The sequence below is a fragment of the Trichoplusia ni genome, chromosome 12 (genome assembly GCF_003590095.1).
Source record: "Trichoplusia ni isolate ovarian cell line Hi5 chromosome 12, tn1, whole genome shotgun sequence".
NCBI classification, from domain to species: Eukaryota; Metazoa; Arthropoda; class Insecta; order Lepidoptera; family Noctuidae; genus Trichoplusia; species Trichoplusia ni.
In genome coordinates this window covers 11,284,181-11,312,008 of record NC_039489.1, presented here as the reverse complement: position 1 = coordinate 11,312,008, position 27,828 = coordinate 11,284,181, and the positions used below count along the sequence as shown (strand labels likewise).

Here is a 27,828-nt window from a genome sequence, read left to right as displayed (position 1 = left end):
ATAGATGGCACTGCAAGTCATACGAAGTTAATAATTTAATTTTTAGTGTTATTGTTTAGCTCGAATTTTGCATAGATTGTGTAACTCAGATTAGTCCAGAGTCCGAATAAACCGTAATTTATATCAAATTACTAATTGATCGCATTGTAGGTGTGCCGGCAATTTTTTTAGAGCATTTGTGTATGGCGGATTTCGTGTATTTAATTCAATGTTTTTAGAGGCTTTTTTCATTTTATTGCTTTGCTTATTTCCTCAGGGTAGACCAAAGAAAAAGGTTGATTATAGATTAATGGTTTATTTATACATAATCATAATATATTTTGTCAGTACATTATGGCATCGCCTTAAATTACATTTACTTACAAATGTTCATACAAAAATTATGCTACTTGAACATTCACAATATTGACTGAATTACAAATAAATTGTTTTACAAATTTCATTTATTTCTTATCACAAAAGTACTTAGTATTCTAGCGAATATTAAACAGTTTAGTAACATTTAAAATTAAATTGATTTAACAATATTATTTTATTATACATACCTACAATTTATTAACATGAAATAAAATATAAATTTCTTAAATTAGATCACTTAAATTATACAAAAATATTTATTTAATCACAAAAATAAACTTAAATAATCTAGATCCGCGATAATACTTATTTATTAAACAATTATTTGGTTTTACTTTTTCGTTTGTGCGTGCTTTCATAAATGTCGTTATAAAAATAATATTATTTAATTCAACATAATATTTTTTATAATTGCCAATTTACTTATTCGCTGCCAATACTTTAATAGGCATGGTAATTATTTTCTGGAAATTTATATAAAAATAATAATTAAATCTCCAAAAATAAATATTACGACAATTATTACACAATTTCGTTACGAAGACTTTATTTTCATTCTCTGGCAATATTTTAATTACGTCCCGCGCTCATAAAATATCATAAAATGCAGAAAATACGAAATACATGAAAAAGAGTATAAATAAAATAGTTTTTCAGAATCACACGCCTCCTTCACAGCTAGTCTAAATTATAGATAACTAATATTTTGCGTTGTCTCTTATACCTATTGAATAATGAATTGATGATAGTTAGAAATTGACGAATAACATTAGAAGCTATGTTACATTTAGTTTTTCTGTGAATCTAGTAGTGTTACAATTTTTTACATGGAAAAATCAGTGCGTGTGATATCCGCAAATTTGTTTTCAAAAGAGTTTTAGTCATAACAGCGCTGTTGTCAAAGTCTATGTGGTCATAAACAATACTACGATTGGTCATCAAACTATGTCATCTATTTAACATTGCAACTATAGATTATAATAACTTATATTAACATAATAAAATTAGATTTCGGAAAAATAAATAAATTTTGCAAATAAATTACAATTACAAGAATATAAATAAAAACAAGAACAAATTATAGAATTAACGATATCAGTTTATGCTTTAAATATCTTTTTAAGACATTTTTATTTATTTTTGCGAAATTTATTAATTTATCACATGCAAAATGTCAATTGATTATTACCTACCTAATACCCGGTTTTGGCTATTTGAATAAGACAAATAGTCATGACGAAATGTCAATATGTGTAGGTATTTTATGTCAAGTAATAATAAATTTAGTCAAAAGAAAAAAATAACATGTTAGATAACATTTTTGCGAAAAATTTATATCAAAAATTAGTTTTAGAGTATTAAGTTTTTATACAAAGCTTATAGGCCGGATTTTGATTCGGTAGATCAAAAATTTGATAGACACATTTAGGTAATGTGTATACCAAAAAAATCAACGGTCACAACTATTTATCTGAGTCGTCACAACGACATTAAGGCTAGCCTATCCAGACCTAGTATTTGGTCTAAGCCCATATCACATATTGACACAACGCAGCTTCTTCTCGGGGACTCTCGAGGCGTACTGGAAGCTGGGTACGACAGCCTTAGCCTCAGACTTCTCTTCTTGCCTCTCCTCTCCCATAAGAGTCCTTAAACAGATCCTCATATCTGAAGCGAACTTCTTGACCAGCCTTTCTAAGGAGAAGAGGTGTTCGTCTAACGCTTCTGGAATTTCGTCCCTCATGAAGTCGGCTAACCTTAGAAGATATTCTGCATTTGTACCGGAAGATCCTTTACATTCGAGGATTTGTTTTGCAATATCTGGCAACGGCGCGGATCCCAGCCAATGCTGGTTTTCGGGAACAGCGATGTATAAAAGAGCATCTTTCTTCTCGCTGCTTGAAGTGGAACTTGAGGAGTATTCTAGGTCGGGTCTGGGGTGGAAGTTTACTGTGTAAGTTCTGTAGCCACCTAGCTGGCATTCCCTGGTCGTGAGGTAAGGTAAGGCGGCGTTGTTGTCCGCTGAGATCAGGAACGCCTTGCCCCATGTGACACCCTGGAACAATTGAAAAAGAAATTTAATATCGGTTACTGTCAACAAATCTTTGTCAAGGTAACTTGAAAAGCTTTTTGTTTGAACGTACGTGGGGTCCTACCACAAAGTCCTAAAGTAATATTATTGCGAATGTGCCGTGCTGGGATACTGGTTATAATATTACTACTAATAACATTACTTAAAGACCTGATGACCCTAATACTACCAACAGGATTTAAAAAATGTCGATATAGAGAAAACTTAGAGGAAGATTTTCTACTATTTCACATGACTTGATGACCATGACGACTATTCTTTGTTTACATACTAGGCAACTGATAGCAAGGTGCCGTTAGTGTACAATACAGGTATTCACCTGAAACCAGTGAGAAAGGAAGCGGATATCAAAATAGGAGAAAAACAGACAATTCAATTAATCATTCAATATGTCATGGATAACTCAATTATGATCCATTAACAAACAAGAGAGTTTTCTCATAACAATTAGATCGTTGTTTAGTTTTCTTATGAGAACGTATAATAAACTCGAATGAAATAGTAAACTGCGGTACAATAATATAATTAAACCGCAAACAATTCTAAAGTCGTTTCTCGAACAAATATTAGAACAATCTCGGTACATTATTCCTGTCATGCATGAGTCGAAATTTTCGTGAAATAAATTTGAAAAGTGAACGGAATTTCTTTTAAGTCACATTGAATTTGATATTTTCGGGATGGTACTGACGTTTTGATTGTCGATGTTGGCGAAAATTTTATTTGGAGATACATTAAGATAAAAGACGTCATAAACTTTAGAACTTGGTAACCAAGAGAACCGTCAAAAATCCATCAAGTGCGATGCACACGCAATGTTCTGAATATACTGAAAATACTTCTAGGGCCGCCCGAAGTTAGCTCCTTCCTATTTTCGATAATTTTATCCGTCTTTAGTTTTCAATTGGCATATCATTTTTATTTTTATAAAGTGAAAAATAAACACTTAGAAGTACGGACATCTTACCAAACATTAGCAATTTAAGATCTATTCAATTCACAATAGAGTTACAATTAAATAATCTCAGTGGGTCTTCTAGTAAATATTCTAGAACAAACAAGTCTTTATGTGGTTGAAAGATCTGACAATATTGTCATTGTTTATAGCTATCGTCTTTTGTCTGGGTGTTTTATAAGTTTTATAAAGAAGTTAGGTCACAGAATGATTCAATAAATAATCTTTAGTCTATTTTAAATGAAAACACATTGACTGTGATAAGAAAAAAGAATACTGCGATTATAAATTGAGATGTGAGATATCCTTGCATGGTGTCTAAGTTTCATTAATATCGGAAAAAGTGAATTATTCGTCCATCGCGGCGAAACAATGCGACACGTTATTTACATATACTTATTAACGTGCGGTTGTTTAATGTTTTTATTTTTATGACAATTTAAAGTGTTGAAATCGTCTTTGTTAAAGTCTTAATACTGAAATGTCAGTCTTAAGTACAAAATAGCGACTTACATACATTTAATATCATCTCAAATTTCGTTAGCGTCAATTTAATTTTGACACGTCATTTAATTACATATTTTTTTATCACTATTCACACAGTAACGCCATCTTTAATCAAATATGGTAATCAAATACAAAACATTTTAAGAAAACGTGATACTGGCAATCATTTTCAAACCAGTTCTTTTTGAACGATAGCCAATAACAAAAATATATTTATAGAAGATTTTTGTATCGTAAAATTTCACGTTTCTGTTTAATAACATTAAATCGTATGTTAATTGGGTTTTTGCATGTTTTGGTGAGTGTTGCCCCCGATATAAGTCAAGGTCGGTAGCTGGGCACGCGAAAACAAACACCAAGTTCACGTGGCCAACATTTGCTATAAATGTTTGAACATACGCGAGAGTGAATTCAAGGACGTTTTTTATGTGGGATATTTTCGCTTTTTATGTGGACATTTAGCCAGTTTCCAACACGTTGGGAATAAATGATCATCACATGACACCTATTTGTATTACTTGAAATTACAAGAGCGGTTTACTTCTAGAATACTTTTTAGAAATTATTATAGTTACAATTTCACATTCATTTCCGTTCAATTTCATATTTCCTTTTTCATTTCCTGTCTATTTTTTATGACTTTACAACTTACTATACGTATAATATTTATTTTATTGCTGAAACTGTAATATGTCCTGATTGTATTAAAATAAACATACCATAGAAATGACCTTTTAAAGATCGATGTTCGATTGGTTTTTGGATATGCTACAGAACCATTGAACAAAACAATGCGGTTTTAATTTGAATCGAATAATGGATTACAATTTAATGTCAAGTAATGTAGAGTTCATAAGTACGTAAGTATACAAATATTTTAATATCAAATGCAAGACTTAATTGTGTTAAAACCCAGCAACATAACTTTAGGTTATCTTTATTTGATTGCCAACGTCTTATATTCATATAATTTTAGATAAGTTTTTGTGTAGTAATTAAGAAGGTATTATATTGAGTTTTAGAGACAACCGTAAATATTACCCGACTAACTATAATGACATCAATTTCAAAAACCCTTTAAACTATTAAATTTTTTTTAGAAAAACCTATTATTTGAGATAATTATTCATTTTTTTTTAGGTTAAAGAAATTAAATTTGTAAGTCAATCATATACAAATGACGTATAATGACTCAATCATCACAATAGCGATCCATTTCTACTTTCTAGCAATCATGTTTTGAAAAACAGTCAGCTTATAAACCAAACAATAATACGTCAAATAACAAACTTAATTATAAACCTTAAATAATCACTTTATTAATACACAAATCTGTTACAAACGCTTTAAATTATTATTGAATGGATTCTAATTATTATAAATTTTGTGTTTATAAAGCGTTTGAATTGTCATTATTATGTCATAATAATAACAAATGCTTTCTGCTGCTTGGTAGTGTTTTGTTTTGTAAATAGAAATGATGTTCTATTGTTATAGGCATACTGTATCTAAATACAGTAAATACATACATGGTACTAGATATCTGTGTAATGAATAGAACAGTTTAATGAATTGTTCGGCTTTTTGTATAAGATCTATAAGTTGGGACCTTACCAATGTATTTCAAAACTGTATGTAGAACACATAGGCTACTTCAAACGATATCATAAAATAGAAATAAAAAAAAGCCTGACAGAAAAAAACCTCACACCACCGACTTTTAAATGGCTCGACCAATTAATATTATTTCTAATTCTTTTATGTCTAAGAACACTCGGATATAATTCATCGTTATTATACGAACTGAATCGGAATTCATTCATGAGCTATGGTGCCACAGACAGACACGTCAACTTATTACAGCCCTCTTTTCGCGTCAGGGGCTAAAAGTGAGACGATAAGATATCTATAAATATACCTACATTGATGTAGGTAAAGCATCATTTAAGATAGGTATTACCTATCTATCATACATAACAACAATTTTTTGCGAGATTATGGCAATGTTTTGATAGCACCCGTGTTATCAACATAAATATGATGTTTTTGAAGGCTACGAGACCAATGAGAGATAAAATGTAAATAGACGTAAAATTGATGTTACTGATACACCGCTTGCCTAGTGTAACCACAGATCAAGAAAGGAATAGATATGGGTGGCAGCGGAAGAGAATACGTCTCTTCATAGAATGATCTGTATCTAGAATGATTGTTTTGGCAACATTCTCCAAAAGACCAGCTCTCAAATAATCAATCAATGTGCCATGGATTTGCACATTTAAGAAGAGTAACTTCTAACTAGATACCCCTCATTAGTGCATTCCTAATAGCTAGTTTCGTCTTCAACGATTTTAAAACAAACATTTTTTTGTTTGCAACACAAGCATACTAACTAGATCAAACCTACCATGGAGCCAACTTATCTTCAGGGTAGAGTTAAAGGATTTATCCTTATATTATTAAGTGCAACATCTAACTCACGTATATTTATCGGGAGCTCATGATTAAGAATTCCGGTTGCGTCCGAAACTAGTCGGGCAAAACCGACAAATAGGTACGCGTGAGTGAAACCGTTGCATATTTAATAATGAATCTTCCTCACGAAAATAACATAAAAGAAGAACTTTAAGTTCAGTGCGTAGGTAAATTACGTGGATTAATACCGTCTAGCTTAAATTGTTGTCTGTCATAAAAACAACAACTTGCAGAAAAGCGACCGTCTAGTGATAAGAGTATTTTTAGATAGTGTCTGATACAAGGAGATAGTCCGAGATAGTATTCAATAAGTACCGTGTGTAAAGTCACCTATCAGGCTAGAGCACAATCGATCTATTTTCACCCAAGATTTGCACGCGGGTATGAAGTGATACAGGTGTGAATGAGCTGAATGCTTGCATGACTGATTAAAACGATTACAGGTGAAATATATAATAATACACGATTATTGGAAAGGTACTGGACAACAATGCTGGGAGATTTGAACAAAAGCACAATAAACGAAGTTCGTCAGTTTAAAACGTCATCTGAAGATCTTTTATAATAAACTTTATAGCAATCTGCGAGAGGTAGGGCCTTCTCTCTTTTTTCTATTACAGAGGATGAAGCCAAATAATCATTTATATATCATTTAATTCTAGACTATATTACTGGTTCGGTATTTTTTTCGTAGTTTAGTATTTTAATACTACTTCTATCTACTAACACATATACAAAACTTAAGGTACAAGTAGTATTAGTATTCAAGATAATTTTTTAAACAAATTGAACAAACAAACAATAAGTTAACCCCAGATAAAGCGGGTTACATAAGCCATAACGAGACTATAAAAACAAACGGTTGAACTGTGAGCATCTAAAACAATTAACGATATGATAATGAACCAAAATACTATTGAGAGTATGGGAAACCCTGGATTGTTATACAGAATGTATTGTTATGGGATCTATTGATTTGATTGATTATATTACGGTAAGTGGCGTTGTTTTGATTTATCATGAATATATTATTGTAATGGTTGATCTGTCTTCTAGGTTTTATAATTTTAAAGAAATTTTATTTCAATATCTTTAAGTTCGATGAAGCATTGTTATCATATATATTTTTTTGAATATTATGTATGTACAGCGTTGTTTCAAAAAGCCCTAGCTTTCCGATGCACGTATAACCGGCAATAGAGGCATTTTGACAAAAATAATTATTAATGGTTGCATAAGTTTCTTATGGAATCGTTTCAAATTTTCAATGCATAAAAGTGTCATGTCAAAGACACGTGACTACCTATAAAAAAAAAATCTAAGAAATTCCTAAACATATTATATTAAAAATTTAATTAAAATACCGATAAAATAAATGAGCGAATCTGTTGACATAGCTCACGTAACGATAGGTTTTATTTGAAAATATGCAGAATAATTGCAAATTGTTATTCATTATCGATTGTCAAGTTCACGGTTATAAAGCTATGCCTAATTGCGAAAGTCATGAGTAAACGTACGTTGAAACAATGTGACATTTACGTAACGCAATATATTAAGTATCAGGTAGATGTTATGCCAATTTGTTGCTTACTAAACGTTTTTACCTACCTAATAATTGACGATGTAAAAATTATAATTGCATTTAATGGTATTTAACTTTTTCACTTGGCAATGGAATAGTACAAAACATCGGACAAATTAGGAAATTCTTAGCTTAATATGTTCACTTTTAAATTTAAAACGATCCACAATTTGCACACAACTGTTTTCAATGTGAATGATGACCAAACGATAGCAACTATTTATTAGAATTCTTATCCAGTATAGACTGGACTAATACTAGGAAACCTAGAGCATATGATGAAGTAATCTAACGTTAACATACTAGAAAGCCGATGCCCTATCCACCTTGACTTTAATCTCTTTCCTTACACGTTATTTCAATGATAAGACTCACTGCTTAGTGATAGAGACTATTTATTGAAAGTTTTAAGATAAGTTGGAAACTTTAAAATGTTGTAATAGAATTCTGATTTATAATAAGTAGGTATGCTACCCGAGTAACAGTTCATTATGTGTCTGAATACAGCTTGTAAGAAATAGAGCAAACCCAAGTTTACCATCATCTGTATTTCCCACACAATAAGGTCTGAAATTCGGTAAACCTTTCTCAGAAATAAATCATAAAAGGTTTATTTTTATCATCATGAGAAGTACCGTCACATCATACGACTGCCAATTCGTAAATTGCCGGACGTAATTTCGCACCGTTGCGCTATGTACAGGCGGACACATATAAAGTGTTATCATAATGATATTGATAGTGTTCTTATGTCAAAGTATTAAGGTGGCTTTTCGCAAATATTTGTGTATGTACTTGTAAGGTCGCCCGTACGAAAGTGACCCCATCCCAACCAAACGTCATGTGTCATTTGGTTTTCGTGTATTGTGAGATGACAGAGTTTTCAAAAGATTTCAAGTTAGTCGAATTTCTTAAGTAGTATTTATTTGAGAATTTAGCCGAGTTTCTATAAACATAGATGGCCATAAAACTGGTCCTGCGCAAGTCACATTTAATTGAATGTATTGAACTGACAAGTAAGTAATATTGCTTGTCGAAAAAAATTGTTACTTTTTATGAATTTAAATATTCGTTTTATGTTATTTAACCTTCACTAGACCCTTTGCTTACTTTTACCAAATATAAACTGACGACATCAATGTGAGTCGATAATGAACTGAAAGTTTTTTTTTTACATTTTTTTGCTTCTACGAAACCAAACAAAAACCCCACAGCCAACGTAATACACGGATTATCCGGATTTCGCTTGTTACCCGGATAAATCTGGTTGAGAAATCCGGATTTCAGCATCCTCTAAATTAAACACTTGTAGAATCAGTAACATCTCCATTGAGACTCGCCTATTTATAACTTGTTGAATTTTTTATGCGTACAATGGCAGAGTGCCAGTATTTTTATATGAAAAAGAATTAACAAAATAGGGTGACCCCATTTTTATAAATCGGGAATTTTAATGACCGTTTTAATAACATTGACAAAGAAAGGGTAATGACCGCTTTCGTTCTAAGAATTCTTTGTACCTTCTAAAAATTAATAGCTCTGTATTTCTTACAGTAACTTAGATGGTTTTTTATCTTCAGAAATATAACGCATTCGGGAGTCTAAGTGGACTGAATATAAGTCGTAGTTAATCTAATAATAAAAACCACGTGTAAAACAACACGTGTCGATAATAATACAAAGCATGTGTATTTGTGCATAACTGCGCGTGATTTTGTTGTTAATAGAAATAATTGTAGTAAATATTTCTATATAAAACAATGTTCTTTAGGGGTCAAGGTTAATTGGTCAAAGGCGTTATGAAGACACGAGAGAAATGTATTGAATTTCATTTGTTTTCTTATATTTTCTAAGCGTGTTTTATTTTAAATTATGTGGGTATTTGCAACAGTGAAAGGAACTAATCGTCTGATACATTTTCACGTCTTGAATAATGAAGTCATAATTCTTCCGCTTGCTTTGAAGAGCATTTTACACGTGTACGTACTGATGTCATCAATTTTATTATTTTAAATAATAATTATTGGCAATCTTAAAGCTATATTATGGTTTAAATCAATAAAGAAGCAATAAAGTATTGACTATTGAGTATTGGTTATTATGGTCTACCTACAAATAATATATTAAAACTAGTATAATACTGTATTTTCTAGCATTTTGAAGGTTAAAATTAAAAGTAATCAGGAGAAAACACAGATTAATATTATATTACCCTGGCTACAACACATGTATACTACTTTCAATAAGTATGGTGAAATGAAAACTAGCAAAAAAAATAAACAATTTGCTGAAAACACGTGATCCTATATTACCATGGCGACAGTATATGTATTCTTTCAATTTTGTTCAGTGCTAGCAAGTTTTTTACGGACTGTTTCTATCTCTTCCTTAAGCCCTTTTTATGTCGATATGTTTTCAGACATAGCGGCGACATGGACTGTGTTCGTCTAGACGTCGCTTATGAGATTTACGATGTTAACCTAAGTATAGGAAGGTTTGTAACAAGATCGATTTATTGAGTTGGAGAGGAATCATCTATGTCTTGTTTGTACTGTATCTAGGAATGTTGTTTTGAAAGACACAGAAAGAAGACAGACAAAGAAGTAAGTAATGGAAGGATGATAGTACTAAAAAAGTTGTAGTAAGCATCCAGATCTTAATATAGCGAACGGCTCTTTAATTCGATCTTTCGGTTTTTTTTCACAAACATTCAAAATATGGCAACAGTTCGGTTCCCAGAGGTGGCACATCGATATTGTCACAAAATATCATAGCGCTTTCGAACCAGATGCCTATGCGTCTGTATAATTGCGAAATTAAAAAAATGCGTATGTTTACATTAATAATACCTACTTTAGACACAATGAAACCAAAGGCACCTTTAACATGTTCAAAACAAACTTATCATGAGGAAAATATACTTATGTTATTTGATATGTAATGAGATCTCTTTGCTTTTATTTGCAACTATGTAATTGTCTATAACATTCGGGTTTCACTGTTGCATTTTTATGAACGAAATTATTAATTAAATGTTTGGAGGTCATTTTTAAGGTGTAGGTAAGGTACCTAGGTAGGTAAGGTACCTAGGTAGGTAAGGTACCTAGGTAGGTAAGGTAATACAAAGTCTGTCAGGACCAGTGTCACAAGACAAAACGATCTGTGTATTAAGGAACGTGATAAAGGCACCTAGAGCGTTGAAATTGTCATACCTTTGTAATGTAGATATTTCTGTTGCCGCTATAACAGCAACAGAAATAATAAAGAAAATTGTAATATTTATTATTAATAAAAAAAACTATAAATGCGTGTTCCTCCCACAATTCTAATACTAAGAAGTTCTTAATGACGCAAATCAGGTGTTAAGTTCGCGTCAAATACAATTATGTTCACTTGGCAATACATTGGCGCACGTGGTAACATCGGTGACGAATCTGCTTTTAAATGCTCGAATCAAAGATTACGTTAATTTTAATTATTATTGAACGGTCGATTTAATTTGCAAGCGAGAAAATTGCAAGGTTTGGTACGTCATCCTTATGTTTTCGAAATGAGATGACGTGGTGACAGGGTTGTGCAGAAAAGATCAGTGTGCGTGACGTGTCGCGGGTTCAATCTCCGCATAGGACAAGTCTTTCTTGTTGTATGTATTTTATAGTGCCACATTACAAAAAAAAATAAAAACAGAAATTTCGTCCAAAAAATAAAATATTTTTTTTTTATTGTGAGCAACCCTTAACTATAATAAATAGGAATATTACGTCTGGTATCGAATACTGCGGTTTCGGGTCCTCTTTTCTACGAGAACAGTACCAGCCTATATAGAACCATATCCTTCTAACAAAGTAACGATATGTAATCACTATGCACCACATATCGACTGTTTCAGATATTGTTGCGTCCATTGCATTTATCTGAAAAAGATTGACTAGTGAAATAACTACTTCCGATGTGCTTTGCGCATGCGTTGTTCGGGCTCTTTGAGAATTTTCCCAAGCGAAGAAGTAGGTATGTATGAGAGTCACATTTTTTTTTTTCAAAATACGAGTAACATGTGGGCTGTCCCCTTTTTGCGCCTTATGAAGTCTTGTACAATTCTTTGTATATAAAAGTCCTAAACTAGTACAAAACTAAATACACTGAAGTAGATTCACCCCTAACAATTTGCAGAACAGAGTAAATTAAACGTGAAATTCGAACACAAATTGGAAAACAACCAAATGCGCACTTCGTCTAAACCTTTCCAACTTTCCATTTCATCTCTAACACGATCAGAGTAAAAACCCGTCATACATTCGCTAATCTATTAATAGAAGTTATTGTTTATCAAACACCACTGTCCAGACCAGTGCCATGAGGATAATAATAATAAACATGTGATTATGAATGTATGACAGGCCATTATTATTCAAGACAGACAACGGAAGCAGCTATCTGTTTAGCACTCACAAATACTGGCTTCATTTTATTCCACTTGAGAATTAATCTATTGAGTAATAATTGTTAGACGTCTTTAAAAATCATGAATTAATTTATTTGTATTCAAAGTATCTAAGTATGCATGCAAATCCTGCAATTTCGCCCGCATGTTTCACAAATTTTTAATTGTTACAGCAAACAATATAAAGACTGGGTTAATATCACGTAACTGGTATGGATAGTCTGAAGTAATAAATAATCAAACAAATGTGGTAGTGGATGCAATATCTTTAATTATGAAAGAAATTACGAGAAGAAGGCATAATTTAATATATGAAAATTGAGAAAGCGGAGAAAATAACAATGAGTAGTGTTTAAGAGGTCGTTTACTTATTATTTCGTGGTCCGATAAGACAAACAAACAAAAGACTTATTGCGGTTGACCCACGACGTAAGTTGACTTCCACTCGTAAATCGAAAACAAATAATGCATTCCGAAATAACTGTTCCGAAAACTAAACACAAACCTAGATTGTCGAATGATTGTAAACCAATGTTAGCTTTGTCTAATATCTTGATAGTTTTACAACTAAAACAATAGTATCAGGTCTGAGAAAAATCTATATTTGAACCAAAAAGTTTGGTAATAGGAGGGCAAGGGAAAAACAAACAGGGGATGGAACCACTTCTGTTATAAAAAATAGTATTCTTAACGAACTACATTTGAAAGGATGACATGGTTTATCCAATCTAGATCGGGAACTACTCCTTAAAACAATTACAGGCACTATTGCTGGATTGCGCAAGACATCGATTTGTAAAGACCAATGACATTTCTCATTAGGAGTCATTAGTCTAAAAAGAACCGCTTGCTAAATAAGACCAGAGAATTTGATCTCAATCAAAAATTAGGTTAATTAAACGTCGGCAAATCAAATAAAAGATGGTAAGTAATGTTCCGAAAGAGTTCAAGTCAATTTATTGGACCGTTAACCATGGGATTGCAATTCGTGAACGGTTAAATATTACCAATGATTTGGACGGCCTATTGCAATGGCGTAGTTTCAGTAGTTAGCTTTAACATCTGTTGACTAAAGTGGAGCGATTAAATATCTTAAATAAAAATGTAGATATAAAATCCGTTTTGGACTTGCCTTTTTGTGGTATAATTCACTAAAATCATTATTTAGAAATGTTCGTTGATTAAAGTTGTGAGTATAATTTGCACTGAATTGGAAAATTAATTAATTTCATGCTACAATCACAGAACGAACGGTTTGCAATTTTATAATGAAAACAATAGTCTTACAAATTTTATAAAGATACTTCGACGGACAGACGCGTCAGTGTGGAACGAACGTATTTAAACTCCTTGTTCCTTTTCGATGTAAATATTATTATAGGTATACCCATAGAAACAATTTTGCCCTACATATGGACAAAAATGGTAAAACTATGCGAGTGCTAGAAACAGGTGCGTTAAACTTATGACTAACGCGCATCTTCTTTGTCCAATAGACAGTGGGTCGACTACATTTATAAACAAAAGAAATCATCTATTATTGCGTATTTAAAATTATGTGTTGTTTTTTTCTTAATTAAGACTGGTTTTATTTTGTATCAATCTTATTTGTCAGTATCAAATAATGACTCTTCTCAAGTTAAGAAAATGAATTAGTATTTTGAAAAATAATCTATAATGATATTTCTGTAGAGTTTTAGGAACAATTTTACCATATTTAGATGTTTCAAATTCTGAACAGTTCTTAACTTCTACCCTAAGAAGAAACGTGGAAATAAACTGAGGACTCGTCGCCTCTTTTTAAGTTCAGACAATGTTACTTTGAGGTGAGGCAACCTAAGTCAGGATGCGAACGATACCATGAACATTAAAAGCGGTTCTGGTGTTTAAATGTCATACTGGGATGAACAACCAGACATGCTTTCATTATTAAGTCCTAAAACATTTCTTTTTTAACTCTTTTTATAAGCAGTCGTGTAATAATAATAACAGAAAGGAAAGCCCTTTTTTCTTCAGGAATGCGGAAACAAAGTTACTGCGTAGAAAGTTTGCGATATTTTCGTAAGATTCGCGCGCAAAATATCTATTACCTATTTAACCCACTGTGGGAGGGAGATGGAGATAAAAATACCACAAAATATATACGCGTCGCATTTTAACTAATTTTAGATTTCCATACAATCACGTTGTTTTGAAATGATCGGTTTAACGGTGCGGATTAAATAACATTTCTTCAAATAATTTAAATAGATTATTCAGTCTATTCTTAATCTTTTTTGTAATTGTATGATCGTGAATCAATATTATCATTGTAGTGCTATTTACGTAAAAAATTATAGTGCTTATTTCAAAAAAAAAAAATCGTTTACTGGTGAGTGATGAGTGAGAGCGTGAGGTCAGATTAAAATCGTTTTTGCCTCAGTTCACTCGTTTATCTTTATCGCACGAATATTTCGCTATCTTTTTCACACACTCAAAATTGAAGTGGAATGAAAGATATCAGTCCATTGATGTTCTTATGTAAGTTGATTACAAGCAATATTAGCATAGTTGGCGTACGCGCATAATTGAGTGAGTTCTAGGTATCTGAAAATTTTTGTACAATGATACTAATTACATAAACAGTAAACAATCCAATTACCATTTTAATCGATAACCTATGTCAAAATAAAACGGTCGTTTTCCATACGAAGAAGAATTCATGTCTTACGGATAAACGAATTTAAGATTCTAATATATTTATATAATATACGTAAATCCGATTTCCTTATTTTTTCGCTTTTTATTCCGCTTTTTCTTTTATTATTTTTTCTATCTTTGTCACTGTCTACATAGAACATTTAACTACGTTATATTCAGAAAGTGTGGTAATATACACTCTTGTAAAAATAACATTGATATTAGCCTGAATTTTAAATTGCAACTTTTGTAAGCACGTGCATTTTTAATTAACATTACCCAGATTTGAAGTATCAATTTCTTTGTGTTTTATTTTATATTGCTAAATTATTTTATTCCTTAAAGTCACGTAGTTATTGATAATGTATATGACTATACCTATAGTAAATATAGTTTACCGTTTCGTTAACATGTTTAGTCATTTTAAGTAGTAAAACTTTTTGTTTTGGCGTCGGGTTATCCAATGACCTGTGCACTGAATAGGTACTGTATTATTACATTGATAATTATTATTTAGAATTTATTATGACAAGTTTCAAACTTGTATACTTTTTATATATGACGAGGTTGAAACCGAAATATAAGGGTTGTTTTTTGGCTTTTCCGACGACAATTTTCTTCACTTCTATCAAAAGAATATTAACAGAACATTTTATATCCTTTAAAAAAAAACGCTACACCATTAAGCGGCAAATAAGGAGTCTGGATAAATTTCCAAAATGTCACACCTGGCAGTATAACTAGTTCTCAGTTACCTACATAATGTGTTACAATGACTGATGTTTATTCTTTATCGTAATAACGTAACTAGCGACTTTTAATACAAACTATTAGTATAAGGATAAAATTATCTTAATAAAACAATTATCATAACACAAATATTTGTGTTATGGCGGCAACTTGTTAATCCGCACCACGCAAACACTTCATCAAACATAGTAAAATGACGGTAGTCGTTCATTTTACTGTCTGAATGTGGGTAGTCATAAAAATTTAATTAGTTATTTAAGCTTAGTTATCTTATATCAGATAAGTTTTTCCCCAAAATGTGTAATGTTTTTTTATGCTTTATCATTGTCATTTATCACCCCTTTTTGGAAGGTTTATCACTTTATAAACTCACTGAAAAAGTCTGATTAGTTCATCACATGACTTCCAACCAATGAGTTTTTAACTCAAAATTTTACAGATGATAAATTTTATATTATTTAGAGTTTAAGTTACCTATACTGGCGAAAATGCGTGACGATATATATGTGCTTGTCTGACAAACAGTCTACAATATTATCAATAGAGTTCAGTGGGTACTACAGTCCAGAGGTTAAATGATCACTTCGAGAATGTATCAAACGATTATAATTATTATTTGCACATCCATTATCGCTAAGTATGACATGTTAATTTATGATCTTAGAATGTGAAATAAATCTTGAGATTTTCTCTAATATAAGCGTTAATTTGTATCGTTTTATAGTGGTTGACTGAACAGTTGTTATAATATTTTTATCACCGAATAACAAACCAGTTTTAAAAGAGGAAGTTAAAGCTGATTACCGATAGTAAATGGGTCAATTACGTCTAGCAAAACCAACAATGAACTTAGTGATAACAAAAAAAGAATAGATCTATTCTATCTTTATAAAAAGGTTTAATACTCACTTCCTTATCCTCAATCAAAGTCGCGACTCGGCCAGGCTGTAAAAAAGAAAGAAAAACAGTTAGTTAACAAATAATAATCGTCATCTTAGCCTTAACCCTAGTATGTTGGGCCCGGCTTCCAGTCTAACGGGATGCAGCTTGGTACCAGTGTTTTACAAGGAGCAACTGCCTGTCTGACCTCCTCAACCCAGTTACCTGGGCAAAACTATATCCCTTAGTCAGACTGGTTGTCAGACTTTCTAGCTTTTGACTACCTGTAACGACTGTCAAAAATATGTAATAACAGTCGGAGCCCATAATTCAAGGTACCATTCCGAAACACGGAGGAACTCGTTTTGACATAGATATTCACCCATCCACTGTGGTCGATCAACATTAAATGCAGTTGTAGTTTATTGACGAACTCTTCTTCAAATTAATAATAAAGTAATGCAAAACAAGGTGATAACTTTTGTGATGAAATATCAGCTGATTCTTGACCGGCGAATTGTAAATGACTGTCAACACTGTAATCTTGTACGCTTCAATAAATAGAGGTTGGGTCAATCTCAGTGTTACGAAGAGATTGTTTAATTTCACAAACTGTTATTCTTTTAATCTTAATGTCGTAATTAGTCGATTACGAAAAATAGCAGATCAATTTGAGGCACGTTTTTGTAGCAAAGGTTTTGAGTTATTTAGAGCATTTTTTCCAGCTCATACTATATGGCCATTCTGGATAAATAATTAAATACTTTACTATAAAGAACAAAAATAGTTTTTGAAATTGAAACATTCGTTCTTCAGATTAGCCTTTTTAAGCTGACCTCTTGAAAAGCGAAATAAAATTAAGTAACCATTTGTTTAAAATGGGTGTTGTCGGGTGCTTGATATAATTATTATTATATGATACAAACTTCACATATAATATTGTTCCGGTTACGAAACAGACATACGATAATAACAACATAATAACTTCTAATCAGAAGAATGACTGAACAAAAGTAATAAAACAATGACCTTTCTTAAATTCTGAGTTGCTAACAAACAATAATCGCTTATTAACAAAGTAATAACAATAACACACGGGCCCAGTGTTCAAGAGCAAAATGTATTATAATAGTAATTAGTTAAACCATAGCGCGATAGATGGCATTGACGTCGAATTAGATCGCGCTATGGTTTCGTTACATGAGTTGACATATACATTTTGAAACATTTTCAATAAATGACTCTCTCGCAGACCAAACAGTGTTGTTTTAATTTATCAGTGCAGTTCTTCAGCTCGGTGCTTAACATTTGGTCCAAGCGAGCCGGAAGTCAGACCCGGTTAAGTCTAGACTTTTTTGGAGTGCAGCGGTGCCAGCTTTGGTCCGCATCCCAAGTACTCGCAGTGGATCGCTGCGGCAAAGTACTGGGATTATAGTTCAACGGATGGCCACAGAGGGCGCCACCGTTATCAAGATCAGCCTCCGAGTTGAAGAAGAAACAGCTTCGTGCAGCAAGGTGGACGGAGCCAGTGATTGCGGGGAGTTCCAGTTCAAAGTGACGCCATAGAGGGCGCCACTAGCATCGACCAGTTCAATCAGTCTACGGGTTTGTGTGATTAAAGTGCAACCGTGAGTACAATTAATCGAGTAAAAAAAAAAGGTAGCAGTGACAATTAAGAAGTCAAGCCAATTTGAACTTTATTTCAAAGAACATTTTAATTTTAAAATTTAGTAATTATAATTATATAGATAGTTCAACTTAGTTTTAAGACTGTGTATATAGATAGGACTTAGAATAATTCTAAGACATACGTTGAACCTATTCCCGATTTCTGAAAGAGTGAATTTGTAGTTCAAACACTTGTAAAATTTTTCGGATTCTTTGAGACTTCATTCGAATTCATTAATTTTAAAACACTTCATAAATTATTAAATATCAAGAACATGGAAGGCAAAATTAATATATTAAAAGACCTCCAAAATGTTATTCAAAAAGCTTTAACTAATGTTAAAAAGTGTCCGAAAGATAGACTTACTTTAGAATATATTCAAGCAAGACTTGAATTACTTGAAAATGATTGGGATTCATTTAAAAATACTAAAACTCAACTTTACGGTCATTATAAATTAGAGGATATAATAGGTCAAAAGGTTGTGGATATTTATGATTCAACCGAAGATACTTACATTACATGTAAATGTTTAATGAAGTCTATTCTTAACAAGCTCAATGTTGCTAGTGAGTCGCAAATTCCAAAGGGCGGTCCTAACAATAATACTGGTAGTTCAAAATCATCAAATTCGTTCGTAAAGTTACCGAAAATTGCAATCCCAACCTTTTCAGGCAAATACAGTGAATGGACAACCTTTCACGATTTGTTTATATCTTTAGTTCACGAAAATTCTTCATTAGACAATGTTCAAAAACTGCACTATCTGAAGAGCCACCTTACAGGTGAAGCTGAACAGTTGGTCAGGCATACACCAATTTCAGCGGCTAATTATAGCGAATGTTGGTCACAATTAGAGAGGCGTTATGCTAATAAGAAGTACCTAACTAATTGTATTCTGAAAAGATTGTTTGGCCAAAAACGTATAAATGTCGAATCAGCTAGCGCGTTAAAGGAATTGTTAGATACCACAAGCGACTGTTTAAGTGCGCTAACAAATCTTAATATCGATGTGAGTACATGGGACGTTATCATCATCCATATCGTAACGTTCAAATTAGATAATGAGACCAGGAAGCAGTGGGAGTTAAGCGTTTCTAACATTTCCAGCAACGAATTGCCAACCTTTCACCAGTTTCAAACGTTTATGGAAAGTCGCTTTCGAGCGCTAGAATATATCGAGCCCAGGAAAGCTGTCGGATACCAGGTCAGTAACAGTTCACACGCTCATAGCTCAAAAGTGATGATAGCCACAAAGTCATCCTATATTGTACGTTGCGAATACTGCTCGGAACCTCACAAGCTCTGTTTTTGTAAACAATTTGCTAAACAGTCCATAGTAAGTAGGCGCGAGTTTGTAGCAAAAAATAAAATATGCTTCAATTGTTTAGGCAGCAATCATACAGTATACGACTGTAAAAAGCAGACCTCCTGTAGAGTTTGCAAAAAGCGCCATCATTCCTTGCTGCACCCTTACGGAGAGCCAGAGAATAAAGGCCAAAATGCAGTAGCAACGCCTATGGTGGATAGCACTAGTTCTTCGACTAGTGATAATCCTATTGTGACGTGCTTGTCTACAGGTAAGGTTCCCAAGCCCAGACAGGTGTTATTAGCTACTGCGTTAATAAAGGCCGAGTCAAAGACTGGTGAATTCCAGACTGTTCGAGCCCTTCTTGATCAAGGCTCACAAGCTTGTTTTATAACAGAAGCTACCGCCCAATTTCTTAGTCTTAAGAAAATTCCAGTTCACGGGCTTGTTTCAGGTTTAGGCAATAATCAATCAATCATTGCGAAGCACATGGTACAGTTTACCATCAAATCAACAGTCCATGTTGATTTTCAACTTAAGATAAATGCCTACGTCTTGAGTAAGATCACATCATACTTACCTGAGCGATGTATGCAACCAAGTTCATTTGATTGGATTGACATCCACGGTCTGTGTTTGGCAGATCCTAAGTTCAACATACCCAATAAAATAGACATCTTATTGGGTGCAGATGTTTATGGTTACATCGTCAAGGAAGGCATAATTAAGAGTCCGTCTGGTACTCTTATGGCACAGAACACCACTTTAGGGTGGGTCCTTTCCGGTGTTGTCAGTTCGGATATTGATAGGTCAAGGCATCACATTAAAAATATAAACGTTCATAATGCACAGTTCAACGAAGATCAACTCCTGAAAAAGTTTTGGGAGATAGAAGAGCAATCTAGTACAAAGAAAATCTTAAGTCCAGAAGAGCAAAAATGCGAAGAATTATATAGTAAAACTACTAAACGAGATGATACAGGAAGATATATAGTACACTTACCGTTCCGCGATGATAATCCTGCATGTAAGGCCGGAGGTTCTCGTGAATTAGCTGATAAGATTACATCAATAAAGCAAACAGGTCAAATAAAAAATGAGAACAATTATAGGGATAAGGTCAAAGAGAACATATTATTAAAGGAAAAAGAAATACAGATCAAAAACATAGAAATTAAACAAGATAGTACTATAAAAACTCGAGTAGCCCCCGTTAAGCAAATAAGCATTCCACGCTTAGAGTTATGTGGTGCAGTACTTTTATCGTTTAACTCCAGGACATTTCCTTATCGAAGAACCTATAGTGAATGTACCTGACAAAAATTATAATAGTTCAAATGTAAGTTACTTAACTACGTGGCAAGTCGTTCAAAGGATGTTACAGTCATTCTGGAAACGCTGGTCACAAGACTATTTGTCGAACCTTATGAATAGATACAAATGGTGGTTCTCAAGTTCCGAAGCCCAATATAGGAGACATCGTATTAATTAAAGAAGACAACTTACCGCCAAGTCGCTGGCTATTAGGTCGGGTTGTACAAAAGCACCCAGGTGATGATAATGTCACACGTGTAGTCTCAGTGCGGACTAAATTCTCGACCATCAAAAGACCAACGTCAAAGTTATGCGTTTTACCAGTTACGGTTTAATGTTACATAGTTAGTCCATTTTATTTACAATATTTTTATGTATGTTTAGACCAAAAAGGGATTTTTATTTAGCGTTAGCTGTGTTTAGTTATATTATTAATATTTAAGGTCTACATGTTAAGTTCATGTATTTTAAGTTCAAAATACCATCCCATAAGTTCATCGTCATTGTACTTAAGAAGGACATTCCGTCAATAATGTCCTTGGTGGGCGGTATGTTCAAGAGCAAAATGTATTATAATAGTAATTAGTTAAACCATAGCGCGATAGATGGCATTGACGTCGAATTAGATCGCGCTATGGTTTCGTTACATGAGTTGACATATACATTTTGAAACATTTTCAATAAATGACTCTCTCGCAGACCAAACAGTGTTGTTTTAATTTATCAGTGCAGTTCTTCAGCTCGGTGCTTAACACCCAGCCTTCTATAAACACAATTCGGTCAGAACGAACTATTTACAAAACAAATAAGATTTTGATAAATCTTACTACATTTTACTCCCAGACACTTCGGTTGAAAATAGTAGGCGTAGGCGAAATACAAAATAATAAAACTGGTCAAGTGCGAATCCGACTCATGACGGTATTCAGTACAAAAAGGCTTAGGCAACAAAATGCAACCACATTTAAAACCGTACCAATCGTATCTTAACTTCGATGTTTATTTTAATTACTTGGTATTAAAGCGGGTACAGAAAACAGATCCATGAGAATTTAGACTGTCTAGCTATCACGGTTCATTAGATACAACCTGCTGACCACAGCCTGCTGGGGATGGGCAGACGGCGCGCGGAATCTTAGTCGCGGATTCCGTTTTCCCCTTTGGATACGGTCCCCTAAAAAACAGACTAGCGTGAGCGATACGTGATACTTCTACGCATGTTATCAGACGTAAATAACTTTTCTTGGCAACCTGCAAAATATTTACCTCGCCTATGTTTTTCCTACTTATGTAATAGGATCGGAGCGTCGAACTATGAAATAGATACTAAAATCTTTTTCAAAGCATCCCGTGTATAATTAGATGGTCAGTGATAACTGGCAGCCATATGTGATGCTAATTAATGGCCAAAAAATTTCTGATGTTGTTTATTCTTAGGCCAGCTAGTTTCTGTCCGTTTTGGGTAAGTTCTAATAAAATTACTTTGCCTTTCCATCTACTAACTTTTCTTAATATTGTTTTTTTTTCAATTATTTATTTACTAAGGCAATTAAGCCAAAGCTAGGCAAATCTAGGTTACATTTAAAGGTGTAAATCATCGTATATAGCTCTGCCTTACATGCGGGTTGCGCGGATGAGAAGCGCAATTGTTGGTAACCGGTGAGCTGTCTGTTTAATTATTATGATGTAATTAGCAGCGCCTTAATTTATTGACACTTTATTGTTTTGCCACTATTTACATTTCCCTGTCACCATGGGTATTGATCATTTAAGCTTTGAGCGAACATTTTATACTCTCTACTGACTAATCAAAGCTTTTTACCAGCGTAGGACTATAGGTCAATATTTTTTTCAGTTCATGGTATATCTACCAGATTTAGATATTACTAGAACGTAGGTACTAGTCTACTGCGTAATTGCCGCGATATCAGACTATGGTGACCCAAAATTCCAGATTAAAACTGTAATAGGTATTTGCTTTAATTACAAAACAAACATTTATCCTGTGTTCAGCAAAATTGTTATCGTTTGCAGGTCGTAAAAATATAGATAAATGGGCACCAATGAGTTCAAATAACTTGTGTTGTTTTCACAAATATTTTTATCACGTTTTAGATAACATTTATTTGTTTGTATTATTAAAATTTTGTGTAGTAATAATATTTTTAAGATGATTTTATTTTTCAGGATAAACCTCTTATCCTGAAAAATAAAATCATCTTTTGTTTTGAAAATTTGACTCCGGGGGTTCCTTCGGCTTCGATAAGATTAATTTTATTTATTGTAAAGTAAATATTATTTTGACTGAGATAGTTTTATTATTATTTTCTTTACTGAAGTTGTATGAATTTTGACGGGCTGGGTGGTCGGCGTTAAACTGATAGGTGTTATGAAAAAGAAAATATCTTGGGATGGACGGACATAAAGCAAGTACTCGTAGAGTAAAAAGTATCTGAGATAAAAAAATATAATATTTTAAAATTAGTCATAAGCCACGCGTATGGAATGACCGACAGTTTTACCATAATTTCTATACTACTATTGTAAATGCGAAAGTAGTTGTCTGTTTTGCTATTACGGATAAACGGCTAAAGCGATTTTGATGAGATGAGTAAACAGAGCCCCTGACTTTTTCCTTACCTTTTTAATTTAATTGAACAGGAAATAACAGATAAAACTAATATTCATAAAATTGAATACATTAATTTTATTTGCAATTTCCTATTCCAGCCTCTATTACTTATAATCTATTAATATTTAATGTTCTATAGAAATCCCTTGAGTCTACGTCATAGGACTATTTTATATTCAATCTCATTCATCGGCCTTGACCTTTTCTGATGCGTTCAGGCTCTCACAACGCGTCATAAAGTCTTTCAATATAATAAAATGTGTAGCACGTGGCACTAATCGATAAACAAGAATATCAGACTGGTTTTCAATTAGGAATCGATTAGTGAAAAAAGAAGATGCGGTTTCAAACTGATCGTTTGTAAAACAAAATACGTATGATTTTTTTATATTTATGATTGTATGGATTATTAAGTGTACCTAGTGTGATGTTTGAACAGCTTATTTAACTTTATAACTTGATAAATGGAGATCGTTTTTATGCTGTTCGATTCATTAGTACTTAGAGAAGAAGAGTCAAATAAACATAGAAATAATGTTAAATTAGGTACTTCTTACTTCATATACGTATTCAATTTACATAGATTATAAGTTATTATACAATGTACAAATGCATCATTCTCATTTCTGTGTAAATCAAAAAGATGTTTTACGTCACACAATTATTTCCGACGCATCGGTGCAAGGTCGGCACTTCAGATGAGTCACAAGTCATCTGGTGGGAAAGTGCACATGCCTACCTATATGTACCTTGACACACCACCACTTCTGGCGGTCAGAAAAGTATTTTGAGGATAAAGGCATTTATGAAGGTATCCTGTACATTGAGAGAACAACGGGAATACCGCACAGTGTTCGTATACGTGGTCTATTTGCAGCAATAAGAGAACATGTTTTTTCAAGACACGTGACGACGTGAAAGGAAACTACATTTTTTACTAAGTTTACTATTAGGTAGGTATACGGGAGTGCTATAAAATGCTAAGTGTAAAGTTATAATTAGCTAGTTACCACAGCTGCTCTGCCGCATAAATTAAATTTAAATCTAGGAGTAAATTTCTTAGTCTGCGTAATAATGCAACTACTTCAATACCAAATTTCGTCAAAATCAGTTGAGTATTTTGGACGTTGCAATTTTTGTAAGTAACTATGAGAGAAATGTTTGATTGATTTGATGAAAGATTATTTTATAAATTTTGCAGTATCCCCTTTAACCTGTACTTCGTAAGACTTTGAATCTTATATTGCAAATTGGATTCTTATAGTGACAATTACGTTTCGTTTAACCTGTAAATGCGAACGAAAGTTGTAAAATACCAAACTAAATTACACAGTACACTGACATACTTTCTTTACGCGTTTACGTTGTCCACATCAATGAAGTTTGGTTTGACATAATGGTTAATAATCACGTGACTTTTACGACGTTGTTACATAGTAAACTGATTTATAGTTGAATGTTTTTCAGTTTTAGTTTTCATTTCCAGTCAGATTTTGTATATTCAGGCTTTTGTTTTATTACTGCCCGATATTTAGACCAATTTAGAGTTGTCTTTAAGTGTCATTCTCTCTCTATAATACTAATTTACGTAAAGAAGAGACAGATAGACAATTCAAAATGTCTTTTAGTTTATTTTACTTTTCTTCTTTATGTTACTCAAGTTTCAAAGTACTACTTAGGCCTTTAGCAACAAGGTACAATCTTTATTTTATATAATTCTTCTTGTATGTTATCCTATCAAAAAGATGTTAAAAGTGCTATGAATTTAGACTAGTTCATTTATCATGAACTGCTAATAAATCAGGTGTAATTCATCCAATATTAGTATTGTGCAATGCTAATCCATTGATAATGTTAGTCCCAACATTGACACAAGATTAACACTCAACTTATAACATTAATATAATCTCAATCCCATTAGGTGCTATTATGATTAAGTTGATAACATTGATTTAAGAGCTATTTAATAGTATTTAAGCACATAATATAAATCAAAATATTATGACAGTTTTAGATAGGAGATTAGTTCCAATGTTGTGTCGTCATCTGCCTAGACTTTTTCTAACTATATTAGGGTCCATTTTCAGTCAAATCAATTTCAGGTAGGGATCAGGTGTTTAAAAAGAGCATCTGCCAGTCTGACTTCCTCAACCCAAATAGCTTGGGCAACACTATACCCTTTAGTAAAGCTAGCTGTCAGACAACCACGGTCTAGACTACAAATAACAGTTGAGTCCATCAATTTAACATGTCTTCTGAAAAAATTATGAACTTGATTTCGTCCATAAAATTATTACTGAATTCATTGATTCTGACAGACTAGTTTTTTAATTCGGGCACAAGTAAGTTAAACAAATTGACATTACTGTTCTTTCTGCCATTATTAATTAATTATAATTTGCATAGGATGTAACAACAAAAAATTGATAGAGTTGTAGAATTAAGTTATACCTATTCCATCTATTAAGTCTAGATTTCAAATCATAGTAATTATGCAATTTTATGAATTCAACTTTTGGTTGAATTCATAAAATTGCTTGATGTGGACAATGCTTGTTTGCATAAGATAGTTATTTATAGCATAATAATCAATTAAGAAAAGTTTTTAGTCCAGTTTTTGAGATCAGAAAAATATTTTTTTTCAAAGGTAAAGAGGAATTAGAGAAACCTTAAGGTTTCTCTTATAAGAATCTAATATGAATATAAGCCCAAAATAGTAACAGTTGTATATTATAGTTGATAGAGACATTCAGCGAGTACATTAATTTTAAATTAACATGATAATAAACAAATAGGTAATTTAATTGAAAGATTAATTTATTCAGTTCATTGCTTAAACCCAGTAGTATTTATGGCATATTTTTATTACCAACTAGAAAGACGGGACTTTTGAAGATTACTTTAACATGATAAATTCAATATAGTTCAGTCTAAAAAAACCATTAGCCATTCAGAAAAAAATAACACTAACACAAACAAACATTGTTTTGGTTCAATGTACTTTGGCAAAACAGCAGTATTAAATAGAAACTGTTTACTGCATACTCAATCTTCTTTCAAGGTAAAAAAAAGTAAAATGCAGCTGTTCAAATATTTAAAATTAGAACAGTAAATAAATAAGTAACGTACATACTGAGAAAACTATGGACTTTCCTGTAATTATGAGTTTTCTGACGCAAGTAGGTAGGTGTATTACTGATTTATGAATGGGGAAAAATATTTTGGTTTTCAAAATTACCTTTGTATCGGTTCCGCGATGCGTCGTGTTCCCTTGCCAAAACCTTCTTGAAAAGCCCTTGACGTAGCCGGTGATAGCCTGCTGGTATTCAAAGCCAGGGTTCCAACACAAGGACCCATAACCAAACACCCAGAAAGGTTCCCTCTTCGCTTCAGTACATTTACTCCTGTCATCAGACATATTATCCATCTTGATTTCTAAGGTTTGTTTATGTTATAAATCTGAATTCTGAGCTACAAATTCGCCTGGTTACACACGCGATTTCAAATAAGGAATAGAAAATTAGAAAGCGAAGAACCGAGTCGCGATTCCTTATCACAGATTTTTAAACTTCCACTTTTATTATTCTACTTGTGTCTCATTGTTAGTATTTAGTTATACGCGCAAGCAATATAAACTAGCACTATGAATGTAATTTCAATTTAAATCGACTACCCATTGCGCTGTTCACTTGCTGACTGACGATTGACATTTTGAGTTTTATACTATACGGGGAAATAGGGCGCGCGATTGCGTTCCGTTCTACACTGTGTATTTACAACGGAGGATTTTTTCTAACAATACAAGGATATAAAACTGTTTTCATAGACATCAGAATTTACCGGCTTAAGATGTCAGGAAAACTCTTTTTAGAAATAATTTCTAGGTTTCTTTTTGTTTACTAATAGATTTAAATTGTTAACAGTTCTGCTTGTAAAGTATTATAATTTTTTTTTCTATTTTGATTTTGGTAACCGGAATGCTAGTCAGCCAATCATCTTTCTTCTTGTAAAGTAGCGGTACATTGATTGGCTAGACGCCGTCTGATGCAATTTTTCAAAAAGCTTACACTCAGCAAAATGCGGTACTTTTCTAATTTTATTCTTTGAATATTACATTGCCATGAATGACTATTACGCAAGTTTGTAAGGCGTGAAGGTAACCAAATCACAAATAAAGGGGATTT

At 32.7% G+C, this 27,828-nt stretch overlaps 1 protein-coding gene across 1 annotated transcript; it reads right to left on the bottom strand.

The window, feature by feature from the left end:
- Window positions 1-692: 692 nt before the first annotated feature.
- Window positions 693-27,349, bottom strand: LOC113499195 (putative glutathione-specific gamma-glutamylcyclotransferase 2). Its single transcript, XM_026879569.1, has 3 exons — window positions 26,883-27,349; window positions 16,751-16,786; window positions 693-2,413 (listed from the first exon to the last, which is right to left on the bottom strand). Exons 1-3 carry the CDS (start codon window positions 27,069-27,071, stop codon window positions 1,892-1,894), a joined length of 747 nt encoding a protein of 248 aa, XP_026735370.1. The 5' UTR covers window positions 27,072-27,349; the 3' UTR covers window positions 693-1,891.
- Window positions 27,350-27,828: the final 479 nt, after the last annotated feature.

Excerpts from the sequence above, each read along its gene's own strand:
- LOC113499195 (XM_026879569.1), bottom strand. The coding sequence starts at position 27,071 with ATGGATAATATGTCTGATGACAGGAGTAAATGTACTGAAGCGAAGAGG. Across the intron at positions 16,787-26,882 it reads ATCGCGGAACCGATACAAAG|CCTGGCCGAGTCGCGACTTT; the intron begins GTAATTTTGAAA and ends TCTTTTTTACAG. Across the intron at positions 2,414-16,750 it reads CTTTGATTGAGGATAAGGAA|GGTGTCACATGGGGCAAGGC; the intron begins GTGAGTATTAAA and ends CAATTGTTCCAG.